Source organism: Emydura macquarii, unplaced genomic scaffold (assembly GCF_026122565.2).
Source record: "Emydura macquarii macquarii isolate MOO-44397 ecotype Brisbane River unplaced genomic scaffold, CSIRO-AGI_Emac_v2 contig_2897, whole genome shotgun sequence".
NCBI lineage: Eukaryota > Metazoa > Chordata > Testudines > Chelidae > Emydura > Emydura macquarii.
In genome coordinates, this window is record NW_027133034.1 from 2965934 (window position 1) to 2983701 (window position 17768).

Here is a 17768-nt window from a genome sequence, read left to right on the forward strand (position 1 = left end):
ACAGAGCTCTGTGTATATCATGACTGCAGAACTTGCCACAGAATTGTGCTCCAGGATATCCGCTTTCATTTTTAAAAATGTGTTTCTCTAGCCCTCAATTCATGTTTTCAAATGCAAACTGATGCTTTGTTGTCTTATAGAGTCTGCAGACAGGCTAAACAATGGTTGGGAGGCAGGGTGTACAGGTTCTTTCATCTCAGAGGGTTGTTAAGCCTGAAAGATCATTTAAATGTCAACATTATTAAAATTATCTCACTGCTGCCTATGTTAGCAGAAACATTCAGCTCATGTGCTTATCCTGCAGTCCCACACTGCTTCCCATGCCTCCTCCACAGGAGCAAAAAACCTCAGCTTCCTCCTGCCCAGCTGGCTAAAACTGCAGATTCCCCTCTGACAACCTCAGTGATTGAGTTATGCATTGTTAAGACAAAATTATGATATATACTGAAAACACGGGGGCAGTGTACAATAAGTGGGATTTAATATTAACAGAACATGGGTGCTACTATATTGATTGTATTGTTCATTGTAATATTTAATTAATTAAAAACTTCCATTTTCATCTAAATGAAACCTCCAGAGAATTTCTAGTCTGGTGCACCATTGTGTCACAGAATCTGGAGACCTAACATCAGAACTAGGTCCAGTGCTGCAGTGTATATGGGGCTTTGGCTATAGACATGTGGTTTATAATAGGTAAGAAGAGCTTATCTCCCTCTCCAGTGTGAAGAATCTGAGCACCAACCCGTGAATCTCTGAAGTTAAAGAAACGGATGTGCTGTGCATGTTCAGAATGTTATTTCCAACACCTAGAGCTTTATTATTTCCAAATCACATTTGCACAAGGCAAAGCACAAATTACTCCTTCAGTATTACGTATATATCACATTTGTACTTTAATAACAAATTCATTTTAATTACTTGAGTGTTTAAAATAGTATTTTAAATGAAGAACGCCTTTTAACATTCAGATAATTCAAAATGGCTGACCACTATTAAACTTTCCTAACTTACGTTGAACTTTCCAAAACATTTCCCTCCAGTTTCCTCCACCCACTGAGAGTCCTCTTCCTTCTCTTAGTATGTCACACTCAGGCTGCATTCCTACTGCTGCAATGACTCTTTCCTTCCCCTGACATCTGTTTAGCATCCTGCTCTGGGCACCACCCTCAGCTCCCTATATGTATCTAACTGGAGGAGTGGAAAGGAGTAGGATGTGGGGAGGCTAGTGGAGAGTGGTTAGGGAAAAGAAGGGAGGGAGTCATTTAGGACCCTGGTCCTGCCCACCTGTCAAGAAAGCAGGAGAAACAGCAAGGGAAGCTGGAGGGCAGGCTCAAAAGGCAGAGTTTGCAGCCTAAAGCAAGAGGTTACTTGGGTCTGAACTCAATCTGTACTCACACAGAACTCCCATTGAAATCAATGGAGCTTTTCGCTGAGTAGATTGTGGCTCATAGTTCTTGTGACAATATTTTTAAACAGTGACTCTTCCTATGATATTAATTTATTTAAGTGTGAAGGGGCAAAGCCTACTGGAGGCATGAAATGAATTTATTAGGGGCCTAGGTGAATGTGTAACATTTTAAAAAACAGTTGACAGTATGAAACTTCTGACATTGTTGCACTGATGAGTCTGACTTCTCCATAAATCCACCATGACAAACCTTTAGCCCAAATGATGACCTGAGCTTGGATGTTGATAGGTGTGTAACAATTTTACATGCTAAGCAAATCAAATGCAGCATGAGAGAGACAGTGTACATGTGTAAGAGTGTCTCACTTTTGTAAATATCACATGATGAAGCATAATTTCTATCTCTTGCTCTACCCAATGAAGGGATGTTTTGACAGTTTTTTCAGTTTTGATACTAATTTAACATAATGCACATACACATCGAGTCACAATAGATACTGGAGTTTAATAAACCTTTTACTGTTGGTTGATTTGTTCAGGGGGTTTTCTTGCCCTGTGTGATATTCACTTTTCATTGTTTGTTTTTTTTTTTAACTTGCTTTTCTCTGATTTATTTTACATGTTCATGGATCAAGATGTATGTTATTCTTTTCTTGTTTTTTATTCATGATATTTCCTGGCATTCACCTTTGTTGTTTTTAATATACAGATGATAATGGTTTATGTTTTATAGGTTCGTCTCCCTGCCTGAATATTTGTTTCCTTAAAAAACAATATGTGCCTGTGTGTGTCTGAGAAAGAGACAGAGACGCACATACACTTCAAAAAAATGCAAAGAGCAAGAACTTCTAGGAACTATTCAATAAAATAAAGATAATATTATATTTTAGGGCTGGGTAGAAACAGAAGTGGTTTCATTTTTGCACCCTCTCATTCATCAATGCAGTTTCCATTTTATCTAAACTATCAAAGTTTGGGGACAGAAGGGTTCAGATACAAAGTTACAATGTGTCCATTATAAATACACTTCAAAGGTCATACATTTTTAAGCTCTGTGAAGATCAAAAGCTTGTATATTCCAACAACAGAAGTTGATTCAATAAAAGAGATTACTATACATTCCAATTGGATCCACTCCTTTTTAATCTTATTTAATTCCTTTCAATTTAACTGATAAGTGAACGCCTTTCTCCATTCTATACTGTCTGAGTGTCCTTGAATAAATCCAGGTGAGAGGACACAGATTTAAAGTAATTTAGACAAGACAACTGTATTCGGTAATATGTTTGTTATAAATATATAATCCAACCCCAGCAGAATACAGACTAGGATTTCCAGCATCTACCCAAAATGACAATTGCAGATTCTCATGAAAAATACTCAGGAAAAAGGGTTAGGAAAATTTCAAATGAGACAAAAGTCAAGAAGCAGATAGATTATAAAGCTATTATATTATTTACAATAAGAGAGGGAAATCCTGAAGTTGGAGGGAGGGAGGGAGAGCGAGAGATGTAGTCCTTAAAAAGGATGACATGAAGAAAGATGCATGGTAAATGCTACCTATGCCCCTTAGAAGATATGTGAGGCAGGGTTTTTGTGAAGCCCTGGCTCATGAATGATTAACTCATACAATATGACCCTTCCAAGGTGGTGGAATAATTATATATAATTTATTAATTGGTAAATAGTATGCAATTATGGAATTAAAGATTGCAAATTATGCATGACACCTTAGCTTTGGCATTCTCTGACATTTAGTCATTTACTATGCAACTTTAACATGCTTTTAAAGTAGATTTTCAACAGAATCATAAGGCTGGAAGGGACCTCGAGAGATCATCTAGTTCAGTCCCCTGCACACATGGTAGGAATAAGTAATATCTAGACCATCCCTGCCAGGTGTTTGTCTAATCTGCTCTTAAAAAATCTCCAATGTGGGAGATTCCTCAGCCTCTTTAGGCAATTTATTCCAGTGATTAACCACCCTGACAGTTAGGAAGTTTTCCCTAATGTCCAGCCTAAACGTCCTTTGCTGCAGTTTAAGTCCATTGCTTCTTGTCCTGTCCTCAGAGGCCAAGAAGAACAATTTTTCTCCCTCCTCCTTGTAACAACCTTTTATGTACTTGAAAGCTGTTATCATGTCCCCTCTCAGTCTCCTCTTCTCCAAGCTAAACAACCTCAGTTCTTTCAGTCTTGCCTCATAGGTCATGTTTTCTAGACCTTTAATCATTTTTGTTGCCCTTCTCTGGACTTTCTCCAATTTGTCCACATCTTTCCTGAAATATGGCTCCCAGAACTGGACATAATACTCCAGCTGAGGCCTAATCAACACGGAATAGAGTGAAAGAATTACTACTCGTGTCTTACTTACAACACTTCTGCTAATATATCTCAGAATCATGTTAGCTTTTTTTGCAACAGCATAATGCCTTTGACTCATATTTAGCTTATGGTCCACTATGACTCCCAGAGCCATTTCTGCAGTACTCCTTCCTAGGCAGTCATTTCCCATTTTGTACGTGCGCAACTGATTGATTGTTCCTAAGTGGAGTACTTTGCATTTGTCCTTATTGAATTTCATCCTATTTAACTCAGACCAATTTCCCAGTTTGTCCAGATCATTCTGAATTGTAATCCTATCCTCTAAAGCACTTGCAACCCCTCCCAGCTTGGTATCATCCGCAAACTTAATAAGTGTACTCTCTATGCCATTATCAAAATCATTGAGGAAATATTGTACAGAACTGGGCCCAGAACTTATCCCTGCGGAATCCCACTCATCATGCCTTTCCAACATGACTGTGAACCATTGATAACTACTCTCTGGGAATGGTTTTCCAACTAGTTTTGCACCCATGTTATAGTAGCTCCATCTACATTGTATTTCCTAGTTTGTTTAAGAGAAGGTCATGAGGGACAGTATCAAAAGCCTTACTAAAGTTGAGATATACCATATCTACCACCTCCCCCCATCCACAAGGCTTGTTACCCTGTCAAAGAAAGCTATCAGGTTGGTTTGACGTGATTTGTTGACAAATCCATGTTGACTGTTACTTATTACCTTATTATCTTCTAGATGTTTGCAAATTGACTGCTTACTTAGGCTATGTCTACACTGCAGCACTAATTCGAATTAGCTTAATTCGAATTACAGAAAGCGATTTATAGAAAGTGCTGCAGACTGTCCACACTACAGTGTTTGTGTTCGTTTCTTGCGTCCACACTGGTCAGCCTTAATTCAAATTAGAAAGCAGTACAATGTGAGAAGCTATCCCACAGTGCAACTAACCATAGAGGCTGTTGTGACGAGTGTCATCATCCCAGGATGCAGCGCTGCTTCCCCCACCCTCTTCCCCCACACCCAGACAAACAGGAAAAGGATTTTCATGCTGTTTTTTTACTGCCCCGATCGCCATTGCTGCAGGCACATGGAGCCAGCTGAACTATGCTCTCATTTTGACTGTGACATATACATCACAGCTTATCCTGGATTACTTTAGAACTGTATGCTGTTTGCCTTTTATGCTCCCCCCACCACTCCCTGTATATTGCTTGCCTTTGATTTTTCCCGTCACCAAACGAACTCCCCCACCTGTATGCTGTTTGCCTTTTATGCTCCCTCTAGCACCCTCTGTATATTGCTTGCCTTTGATTTTGATTTTACAGGTGTCTGTAGAATGTAAGATAAATAACAACCGAGTCAGTTAGTATATTAATACAGTGATACAAATGTTTCAATTTCACTGATGGAAAGCATGATATAATGTATCCACATGTAGCACTGTGAATAAACTCTTAAGAAAGTATCAATTTCTATGACTGGCCATTGAAACAATGTGGCAAAGAATTTCCTCTCACTGCTGGCATTTAAAACACATTCACCACGCGGGGAGGGGGGTGGGTGGTGAAATCATTCAAAGGGCCAAACTTTAAAGGGCTAAACTTTCAAAGGGAGAAATCTTAAAGGGACAAACTGCAAAGGGCTTGCTGGGCAGTTAAAACACATTCATCATGAGGGGAGGGGAGTGGTGAAATCTTTCAAACCCTTAAAGAGACAAACTACAAAGGGCTTTTGTGTGTGTGGGGAGGTGATCACAGATTGGATTTTAAACTCATTCACCGCAGGAAATGAAGATTTAAATCTTTCCTGGGGCTGCTTTGGGAGAGGGTACTGAAATGGGGCATCATGGGATACAGTCTGGAGGCCAATTAATTCAAATTAAGTCCCATTGCATCCACACACACACTAATGTGAATTAACTGATGTGCTTCAGGCACTAATCCTCTTGCAGAGGTGGTTTTATTAATTTGAATTTAAAGGCTCCTTAATTCGAATTAACAATGCGCAAGTATAGACGCGGGAGTAATTAATTCGAATTAAGGGACTTTAATTCGAATTAAGCCACCAGTGTAGACCAGGCCTTATTTGCTCCATTATCTTTCCCAGTACAAATTCCTTGTGTTTTATTTTGAAAAGAAAAAAGATACAAAATATACTAGAAGTAACTGGAATGCCTTATTTCATGAACCTTACTGGATGGATTTCCCGTTCTAATCTTGATATACTCCCATAAAATATAAATTTAAGAACATGAAAATTCCTATCTGACTATTTGCAGTTTACCAAGCAGCTTCACTACAAACATTACATCTATATGAGAAGCATTGAAAAAAAGTAAAGGAAAAAATATTCCAGAATATATTGTTATGTTGTAGATGACACATATCCCCTAGGACTTACATCTTTGCCAATCAGGTCCTCTTGGTTTTCTACAATTCCCCAGGGGGCTATACCAATGGTACAGATCTTCCCTCGGGATTTTGAGGCATGATCCTTTAATGCATCTCCAACATGCCGAATGACTCCTGAAAAAAAACCAAAAGAACAAACAACTGGCGCATAATCAAAAATTCAAAGTGCAGCATTTTTGGTCATCTTGGTCTGGATTCAACAAAGCAGCATATTCATATTCCATATTCAGCAAAGCAATTAAACATGTGTTTGAAATTAAGTATTTCCTAAAGTGTTTTACAGAACTAGGGCCATAATAAAGTGAATTAGATTGATCATACAGTGCCTTTAGTGTATTTTACATATAAATTTATTGAATAAAATAATGTAAACAATACATTGCACAACAAGAATGAAAATGAAGGTATTGAAAATCATGACTTTGCTTTCTCTCACATCTGTATCCACATACATGCACACTACACACTTTAATGTGTGTACTGCGCATATCCTCTATCTTCTCCAAGTACACAGAAAAGGGAGAAAAATGTGTAGCCTGCATGATTGTCCCCTCAAACTTTGAAACCTCACAGGCATGTAACCCACAAGGGGAATTAATCCAAATGACCAAGTAAAGTGATAGAAATATTGATGGAAATGTTGAGAAAGCATCATTACACAGAGATGTAGATGGCAATGGCACCATCCCATCGAAACACAAACTCAGTCACTTGAGATAGTTTCCCATAGGGAACAAGGGAAAAACCAACAGGGAGCGCAATGAAGAATGACTGCCCCATGGCTTGCCATACTCTGATCACTTGTTTGCATTGTCTGTGTGCTTTAAAGTAACTTCTGGCTACTTTAATTACATTTTTATGCCAGCACCTGTACAGTGCCCATGTATAGAGTAACGTGCCAGACTAGGCAGTTGCCCATGGACCCATACTTTCTTTTCTGCTTTCCAAGCTGATTTTCATAACAGGTTTGACACAGCTTGTACCAAGAGCTATTTTTGTCACCTGACTGCAGCTAACAGCAGCACACCATCACCCAGGAATTTCATGTCACTTGCTCTTCTTGGCTGACAATTTTGCATAAAATGCACTTAATATCTGCTTGGGCTCATGAGGGGATGACTGGTCCCAAATCACAGTCTTAGATTGAATTTTTGTTTAAAACCAGTCTTTTTTTTTTTTTTTTAAACACTGTCTCCCTGCTTTGGTTCCATGAATCCTAAAGTGACAGTCAGATTACAACATTCAGACAGTATGTGCAAGCTTCCCCATAGCGACTGCCCTCTTATACCCATTTAAAATCAACAATGAAAAAGACTGACATCTAATCTTCTAATCTCCCTGGCTGTCACTATGCTGGCTGGCAGATGAGGGCAAAATGCATACACCTCAGCCAAAAGAAACTTTGATCCAACATCCTGATGGTGCAGAGTATGTGGCCTTTTCTGTCTGCTAAAGCTATTGCTTTCTAGTGAATACAGCTTCTGATACCAGATGAATACTGAAAGCAATTTGTTTATAGAAAGATAGAGGGGTGAAGTCAGGCATACATTATCTATGCTATGACATAATAACTAATACTCTGAGAGCAACATTTCAGGGTTTTTCTATCATGCTTTTTATAAACATACAGCTAGCTCTCTATCTAACTGTAACTACTGCTTTAGTTATATTACATGGAATGGCATGTGTGCACTGCCATATTATGGGTACATTGTGAGTGGCAGCAGCTAATGTATATACATACTTCAGATGAATAGTTACACCTTGCATCTAAATAGGGCTTGTTAATATGCTTCAAAAAGGAAATGTTGGAAAGAATTTTAACCAAAAAAACCCTCTGGGTCAGATTTACAAACAAATTAGGTACCCAATTTACATGTATAATATACATATACAATTGGACACCCAATTTAAGTGCACAGTTACCACACTAGTGCAAAACAAATTTTATAATTGTATGTGCAAATGAGCAGAGCTTGTGTGCAGAATTTTTGATTTGTGCATGCAACTATGGTAACTACAAACAAAGATTAAGTTCACAACCGTGTACTTAACTTGTTTGAAAATCTGGCCCGAGAGCTCTCACGTGTTTTACTCTACATGCTATATGTAGTAATCAGAAATCACTGAATATGCAGTATTGATTTTAGGATAATACACAGCAATGGTTGTTTTAACTGTCTTGTATGACTATGAACAATTTTCTGGTACCAAAAAAAATACCGGTCATACAAATAGGATTTTTTTTTTGTCAACTATAATTATGACACTTTGAAAATGGTTATAATGGTCATAGAGCTTTTCTCTTAATTCCAGTCTCATTCTACAAAACACAATTTCACATTCAGTCCTGTGAAGAAATCTCTGCAGCTCAATCTGCAATGCTCAATTGGCGAGTCTATTGCAGTACGCTGAAAAGGTCCACAAACAGATGAGTTTTTAATTTAGATTTTCTCTCTCTCTCTGCCACACTCACCACTGTACTGTCTGAACACCTAATAAAATGATCACCACCACAATCTACAGGCCAACCCTTGGTATAGTTTCCTTCGTCATCTCACTGAGGCATTGGGGATATTTAAAAGAAAATACCAAGAGATTTCATCTCCTCCTTTGTTTTTGTTGTAGCTGTGGGAAAGCTGAAATGAAGACAAACTACTCAGACAGCCAAAAAACAAAATAAACCTGAGCTAACAACTACTCCAAGTCATCTTTAATTCAATATATGGAAAAAAACTTTAAAACACAAAATAATCTCATTAGGCAAATTCTGAACTGAGCTTCAAAATATGCCTGATCCAAAAGCCACTTAAGTCAATGCAAAGATTCCCATTTACTTCAATGAGCTGTGTGTCAGGCCCATATTGTCAATACAGTAGAATGAATATGAAACTATCCAGGCACTAAAAGGATTAAATAATGGTGAAATATTGATATAGTGTAGTGTGCTGTGCTGATTCAGGTACAGAACAATTTACATCTGCATACTTCATCTTAAACTTTACATATTATCCTTCACCCTATGTAGAATACTTTGCCTCACCTCATTTTCCCCTCTGTCATTTCACAGTGTCTCCATGACAGTAAAACACATGTGGACAGGTAGAAAATAACTTCCATGTCAGGACTTTAAAAATTGGATATGTTCAACTTTGCATACAAATTGAAATATGTTATCTCTGTTTCTCCAAGGACAATTGGGAAAAAAAAAAAATACCTGAAAACAAATCACTCAGACTCCAAATCCACAGAGGAGGGAAAAATGACTTTCATTCAGATTAAAGGTTTTTTTTAGGCAGACAAAATAGAAATTCTTTTTTCTGTCACATCTGAATTGTTCTTAAAAGTGAAAGATAAAAGTTGCCTTTTTTTGGATGAAAATATTTTCCTGTAATGAAGTGGAAAGTTTCTTGTTTGTAACACCTAAGAACTAGCTACCCTTTCAGGCTGATAGCTGCAGATCACTCCACCCCATAAATTGTAACTGATGTTAGTTTCATGAAGTCCCCTCTGCAAAACACTCCAGATTGCCTCACAGTAGGTTTTATTTTTTGACTTCACGATCTGTCTTTCATGCTTTAATACATCTTTTATTCTCCAAGAGCTGCTACATACGTATTATTCTGGCATTTTCTTTTTAATGCATAATTAAAAAAGACATGAAATGTTTTAGCTTCTCTTAACTGGATCTATTCTAAATCATGATGTTAAAATGATGAGAGCCTCCCTGATGCCAAAATGCTCTTATTTTAATGTTGCTTATTACCTGTGTTTACTCCTCCAGTGAATATCCATGCTCCAGTTGTCATGGCAGCTTTAATGAGACCTTTCCCAAAGACTTGCTTGAGTTTTGGCTGAAGTTCAAAATTCTGAAGGCCTCCATGCACAGAGATGAGAAGCTTGGGCAGCTCAAGCTGCCACTCCTTTGTCATCAGGTGTAGAAGAAGATCAGGCTTTGTGTCAAAAGACACACGTACATACTGCAGAGACAAGGGCATTGATAAAGAAAAAGGTTGTTATGACTAGTGATATACAACACTTCCCAAGACATTTTAAAAACATACAGTTTTTGCAACAAAAATTATAATGAATTATTACTTTGATGGTTTAAAAAGCAATTTATGAAACTACAGAACATGACATAATTATAGGTAGCAGTTTCACAGTTTGCCCTCTTCAAAGCTCTTTGCAATTATTCATCAATCAGTCCTCATAACTTCCTTGTCAGGGGTTAATAGGTCAATATTATCCTTAATTTACAGATATTGAAATCAAGGCAGAAGGGATAAGTTATCTGCCCAAACCCATAGAGTAGTTGGTATCACAGCTTGATTTAGAACTCTTTTGATTCCAGACAAATGTCTTGAAAAACATCTACAAAATCTGTAATGGTGGGCATGCCTGTATTTAACTTATATATTAAATAAATTAAATAAAATAAATATTACACACAAAAATATATTACAAGGCAAGGTTGCCAAGTCAAGCACTCAGAAGTTAGGATGTTGCTGAATGAAGGTTGCCCTTTCAACTTGTTTCACTTGTGTTGATTTAATAGAGAAAAAATTATTACCCACAGACTGATGATACATTTTAAGGCCAGATGGGATCATTAGGTTCACCTACACTAAACTTTTGCATAAGACAGGCCATAGAATTTCATCCAGTAGTTCCTGCATCAAGCCCATAATTTCTGGTTGAGCTGCCTTCAGATCCACAGCACAGACTTCAGCATAGGTGTATCTGGTTTTAGTACATTTATTAGTACATTTCAGAAAACTTTATGCTAACATATTTCATGAACATTTTGTTCACTTTAATATGCCTGTTCATTATTTGTGGTCTGAGATTGGTCAGCTACAATAAGTCACATGGTATTGTTTCTGCTTCCTGAGTGGATGTGAAACTTTAGACGGAGTGAGCATTTCTGGCATGAATAGCTAATATCTGTAGTTGATTGCAAATATGGGTATTCACATGAATAGCCATTCCCAACATTCCTCCAAGCAGAACCCCATTTGGACAAATGTTCATGGGAAAGCAAGCAAACAGAATGAGAACTTGGCCAAACTGAAAAGCACACCAGAATTCGCAAACATTGATGCACTCCACTGTAATAATAATCTTCCTTACAGCTGCTAGCTAAGCCTTTTTACTATTAGGGGGCAAAAGGTCATATGCAGTGTATATTTGGTGAGCATGTACTGTCATGTATATGTGTAGTGTATCACTACCCTTTAATAGCTAGATTGCTGAAATTGAAAGGCAAGCCCTGCTAGGCACTTGAGTGCATAGATTGAATGCTGAAGTTAAGGGACTCTATTAGGAACTGAGGGATATCATAAAGTTGTGAGACACAGAAATGTTGGTATCAGACTGATCTTTATTTCCTGCATCCTGTCACAAGTCAAGCACACTATTACATGGCAGGGGGCAGTAGCTGCATACTGTAACTATTATCACAAGGATGCTCAACATCTCAAAAGACTGAACCATCTGAATAGTTAAAGGAGGGAAGATTTTCTTTTGGCCTGAATATTATTGATCTGTTTCATTGGTGATGAGAGCCCATGTGTCCAATCTCCCATGATGAATATATGCCTTTTAACTGACTATGTTCATTAGATTTGTTACAAGCAGAGGTCATAGGACCATCCAATGCGCCATTCCTGTTCAGATCAAGTCCTGTATTCTGCCACCACTCATGACAGGCACCTAATGTTTAAAACAAAGGCAAAAATTGCTTAGGCTACAAAAATGTGATGGGGTGAGGAGGTTTCCTTCTGATCCTTGTAACAATCAGATAATGCCCTAAAACACGTGATTTCATTAACCCCAGTTTAACTCGCATAACTACCAACTGGTAAAAATATTAATAACTCCCTGTTCATCCACCTCTACGACTTCCAGCAATAGTAAGTTACATAAACTGACTATAAGAGATTGAAGAAATATTTCCTTTTATGTGCCTGAAGATTGTGTCACTAATTTCAAATGATCATTTGTTCTTGTTTATGAGAGGAAAAAAAGGACTCTTCATGATAAAATTTCATGTTACATTATAAGAAGTGTGAATAAACACAAATCTGAGTGGATCTTTTCAGGAACTGTAACTAGCTATGCTAAAGGGAATTTAAATCATCTCAGAAACTCGTTTGAGAAAGGCCAAGGGGCTAAATTATTGGTTTCTCTTTTCTATAGAAGAAATGTGTAGACTTCAATTTTGTGATTATCTTATTCATTTTAGTTCTTGTGGGAGGGCATTTTCAGTGTAGTGTGTCTGAGAATTATTTTGTCATCACTTCAGATGTAATTTAATGTGTATGGGATAATTCTTTTGTCATTGCTTCCAAGACACCCACTAAATTATGAATAAATGCTTTTAAAACCATTTTTGATCATATTAATAATTTATCTCTTTCAATTTTGTAGTGGAACATTTGACCTTTTCCCTTTTCTGTTTAGAATACTGCTGCCATTACTGATTTCCTTCACCATTGCTTGCTTGGAAAGATTTTTAAATTTAACTATGAACATGAGCCAAACCACTACTCACCTCCATCAGGTTCCCACGTCTCTTTGGCTGATATCCGCCTATCGGCTCCATAAGTGATTATATTTTTATAGAAGAGAATTTGGTGCTTGTGAAAGAAGTCTTACTGACAGCACTGAAGCATTACATCCTCTATTTATCAACAGAACAGATACAATATAGGAAGTGGGAGTACAAGTTTCACCACAGCAACCTGCCAACGTGCTTTGACTCACCACTGAACTACCTTAGATGGGGTGAAAGATTAGTTCAAGTTTCCATGTCCATTTAATCCCTGCTTTCGCTACTGAGGCTGTCAACTAGAGTGTCACTTAATACTAGCTGTGATGATGATGTTTTATTTTCACATCAAGGGGTTAGTTTAAGACTCACACTCATTTCTCATTGACCAATAAACAGCCAGATGGCTGCAAAATAGCCCAACCTAGATTAGATTTGAAGTACAATAGTAATGTAGAGGTAAAATTCTTCATATCCTGAGCCATATGTAGTTCTCCCACCACAGTGGTCTATTACAGTACATAGAATACATGGCAGCGTGCATTGTACCTGGCTGATTGTTGATAATGATAATCTGAGGGAGAAACTTACAAACTCACTGCACAGACCCATTCTGCTATTGACAAACATTCAGTATTTCTGAATTCTCTCCAGGTTAACATACTGCCTAATATTTTGCTTTCTGCAATGCAGGCTGACACGTCCTCCTGTATTTTCTCACTAGTGGCAACTGGATGATGTCCTGACCCTTTCACCTACCTCAAATAAGAGTCCAAAATTTTGGATGCTTTTCCAAACTAAGCTGAACCTCTAAATCTTTTGCAGTTTGCTCCTCAGCCCAAAAGGCCTGATCCGGCTCCCATTATAAACAAGAGCAAAACTCTCATTAGCTAACAGAAGCAGGATTCAACATTTATTAATTAATATTCTTTTAAATATTTTAGGATCTTATTCAAATTCCATAAATATCAATAGAAGGACTTTCATTAATTTCATTGGGCTTTGGATCTAGGATTTTGTGTATTTCATTCATTTTTTCTCCAAATGCTGTAAATGTATTTTGAATATTAACAATGAACAATTTCAAAAAAATAAAACCCATTGCCTTTTTCATGGTTTAGCATCAATTCAAGTATTACAGATTATTTCCCCTTTTTTCCTCTCTCCCTGCACCAATGGCTTTTTAAGATCTTTTCTCTAGTTTTGTCAAAGCTCCCTACTTTTTAGAATTTAAAACAAATTTTTAGGTGTGACTCATTTCCAGGTGTCATTAGTAAAATACAAGACTTTGCAGCTGCACATGAGAAACTGTCTCTGGCAGATCTGTTTACCTGCTTCATAGCCACAACTTGCACTGCAACATGAAAGAACATCATAAGGGCCACGAAACCTATACCTATACTTCGTCTTCTACTGTTCCAAAGGTATGCTAGCCTCTCAATGAACATGTTAAATGTATCATTTGACTGCTTTGGATTAGCAGGAATTTATTAAAGATAGAACTAATGTATTTAATTCACTGTGAGCTTTCAAGCAGCCAGCATCCATCCAACCTTGTATAACCATGATCATTGCAACTTTAGTTCAGCAAAGCAGTGTTCATTAAAAATCTGTATAGCATTCAGATGTCCCAATTAATGAAAAGGTTTCCAGACTTGTGTATGTGTTAAAAAGGAAAGGATAAATTCAGGATAGCAGTTTAGTTTGGTCCTTTAAATTCAGTGCATAGTGCAGCAATGCATGATTGTTCCCAACTGGTCTACTAATGACCAGACCCCCAAATCTCTGTTCAGTCAATTCATTTTTCATATTTTGGAGTTTAATCAGTCACTTCTCCCAATTAGCAATTGACAGTCAATCTACATTCAGCATGCATGTATTCTTGGGGTTGGGGTGATATGAAACCTGATTGCACACCATGTGCTGTTTTGTAATTCATAAGAAGGCCACCTACATCCAATAATAATTACTTGGTATACCAGGTACCTCTTATTCATTAAAAAGGGATTCTCAATCTTTTATAACAGCTGCCTTAAAACATTATACTGCATCTCTCAAATCTAGTTAACATCTGTTGGGTGACATCCCTCCCACCCAGGAGGAGGATATTTGTTGATGACATTGCCTTTTAATTTTCCTGTCTCCATTCTTCTGATAGTCCTTGACCTCTTTCAAAAACTGATGGAAGTTAGCACTGCTCATCCTCTTGCCTAGCCCTAAACTGCTCCTTTGTGTGAGGGAGGTCTTTTTCAGAAGTAGAATATGTGGACAGAGCACTATAGCAATGTGGTAAAGTGGTGGTCCTTGGCAAACATTTTGGAGAAACTCAGCAATTTATTTATTAAGCCATATTGCTAGTTTTTGGGTGGGGCAAGATGTGTATTTAGTGCCCAAGGCCTTTGGTAATAAAACAATTTAAAAGATATATAAAGAATATGGTAAATAGCAGAAAATTGTTGCCAACAAATAGATGAAAGATTAATAAATGGAGGCTGGGTAAACCATATCCTAATGAACTGTGCTACAGCTCTGTCATGCACATTACGAGTTTTGATTTTTGTTGTTGTAGGTTTGTATACAATTGTATATTATTAAAACAAAATCTTACTTATTTCCTTTCCTTTTCACAGTATATCTTGCCTACTGTGCCTCTGTTATGGTTCGAGGTACAAATTATCTGTATTTTTTGGTCTGGTACAGTACTGAGCACTTTGTCAGTGTTTAATTGCAATAACATTAATTAATAGTAATAGAGACCCTTCTTTTATGTGTGTGCATGTGTGTTTTATTTTGATTACAATATGGGGAAAAAAACTTGTAAATTAAGCCTGAAACTCCAAAGAGTTTCCTTAACTTAAATATTGTGTTCAAGAAAATTTTCCTAAAGAAGATTTCGCTTTAACTTGGAGAACCTATTTTCTGCTCAGCTGTGCTAACACTGGCCACACCACAAATACTATACATAAATTTTAATGACAAAATTTTGAAATGCATTTCTTGAGTGTTAACAGGATTAACCATTTTATAAAGCCAAAGAAAATGTTGACCAATTTCAGATCTAGAAATGTGAATGTGGTATTACAGGATACTCAACTGTTACAAGAAATGAGGAAATACCACTTTATTAATTGATCTCAACATCCACTGTAATCTAATCTTACAGATATACTCTGCCATAATAGAGTTATTTTATCCAGTTGATTCACTTCAAACATTAAAAGGATAAATAGGAGAGAGAATAGTAAATTTAATTCCAAAATAGCCACTGGAAAACTACTTTAAAAGACAGAGATGTGGATAGGAAGTAGATACTCTGAATTAGTCAGTGCTGCTGTAGGTAGATATATAACACTGATGAAATATGTGATAGAATACCACCATTCCAGCTTTGGCTGATGGTTTCTTATGCTAAGTATCACAAAATCTCAGAAGGACAAGGTAGGTAAGGTACTATCTTTTATTGATCAACTTCCATTGGTGAGAGAAACAAGCTTTCAAGCTCAGACAGGTCTTCTTCAGGTCTGTCTAAGCCTGTATCTCTCATCAACAGAAGTTGGTCCAATAAGAGATATTACCTCACCCACTTGTCCCGCTAATATTCTGGGACAAACATGGACACAACAACACTGACAAATTCTCAGAAGGTGATTAATTATGTCTATGCTAAGAAAAACAACTTTTTTCAAAGAAAACTGAGAACAGTGTTGGCATCACTTAACTATTTGTACAAATATGGCAGAAGTTCTTACAATGAGCACAAGAGCAAATAATTTCCTTAGTTATATCAGTACAAACCCAGTGAAGTCAAATTCGCAGCCCTATGGAATTTAGTTTTCCACTAACAGGATATTAGCAAAAATAATGCCATTTGGGAATTTTTGTTTTACATTTCTAGAGGAAAAAATGAAGTTTGAACCATTAAAAGGAATGGCATGGGACAATTTTTTGCGGCTGTTCCATCTATTATGTTCTCCTCTCTTACTGTTTTATGTTGATTTTTGTTATTATGGCCTTATTGTAGTTTTGTTCTTGATTTTCACTACAACTTAAAAAGGGATACAGTGATACCCACTAGAAAACTCATTTACTCAGTGGCAGAATTGTTGAATATTGATAATTGATAGATCTCTATAACACTGCATTTGACCACTTACAAAGTATTTGTACATTCCATGTCACTTTGTATTAACAGTGATTTAACTCTATTTCAATTGAAAATATTATACTTACAAAAGGGGAAACAGTTACATTATTATTTATCAGATTCTAAAATACTTTTATTTAAATATAAACAGAGATAAAGCTTTCCCCCATATCTGTCCCCTGGATAACTTGCAGCTTGTGGAAGTCTACACTTTCAATTGTCTTTGTTAATAAAATACCTGTCATTCTCACTGCTCTTAATCCTTCAAGATTTTCTAGTTTTGTGATTACCACTGATCTGGATGTTATTCAGTTTTGTTTTATCTTGCTAAATAACATCAGTTCTTTGGCCCCAGAGTTCTACAATTTACAGTGGGACACTAGGGCTCAGATCTTTCTTCTTCTGAGTTTTATTCCAAGTACTTCCATTGATTATCGGTGTGATCTTGAGCAGGTCACTTAACCTTGCTGTTTTGCAGATTTATCCATTTTTAAAGCGGGTATAATATTTATCTACAATGGTGGTCACAAAAACTCATCATGTGCAAATAATTACCATACAGTGGTAAATGAGATACAACAGATTTTACCTATACTTAGGAAATTAACCAGGTTAACTTTTACACTCAATAAAATGCACTACAGGAGTGTAAGTGTTAAGTCTCCTGAAAATATGGAAGACCTCCAAAGCTTGATATACATTACATTTGTCTCTTTATTGAAGTCTTATTTCTCAAGGTTCTAGAGGCTACTCATTTTTCTCACTTAACTTCTGGGAAAAATGACCACCTGGTTTGTGTGAACAAATCAGCCATCTCCGTCTTTTCAGAATGCTGTATCTTTGGTTGCCTGGTGAAAGGAGGACTTTGTGGAAGGTAAATTCGGTGCAAACTCATGTATAGGTTTCAT

The 17768-nt window shown here is 36.9% G+C and overlaps 1 protein-coding gene across 4 annotated transcripts in view; it reads right to left on the reverse strand.

Moving 5' to 3' along the window:
• The window catches only part of TRPM3 (transient receptor potential cation channel subfamily M member 3), a 593929-nt gene that overhangs the window by 160784 nt on the left and 415377 nt on the right, over nt 1-17768 (reverse strand). For all 4 annotated transcript variants that reach the window (XM_067569296.1, XM_067569294.1, XM_067569295.1 and 1 more), the window contains exons 4-5: nt 9930-10143; nt 6153-6277 (exon numbers count right to left, since the gene is read on the reverse strand). In XM_067569296.1, the coding sequence (XP_067425397.1) occupies nt 6153-6277; nt 9930-10143 (339 nt within the window). The remainder of the gene's footprint in view (nt 1-6152; nt 6278-9929; nt 10144-17768) is intronic.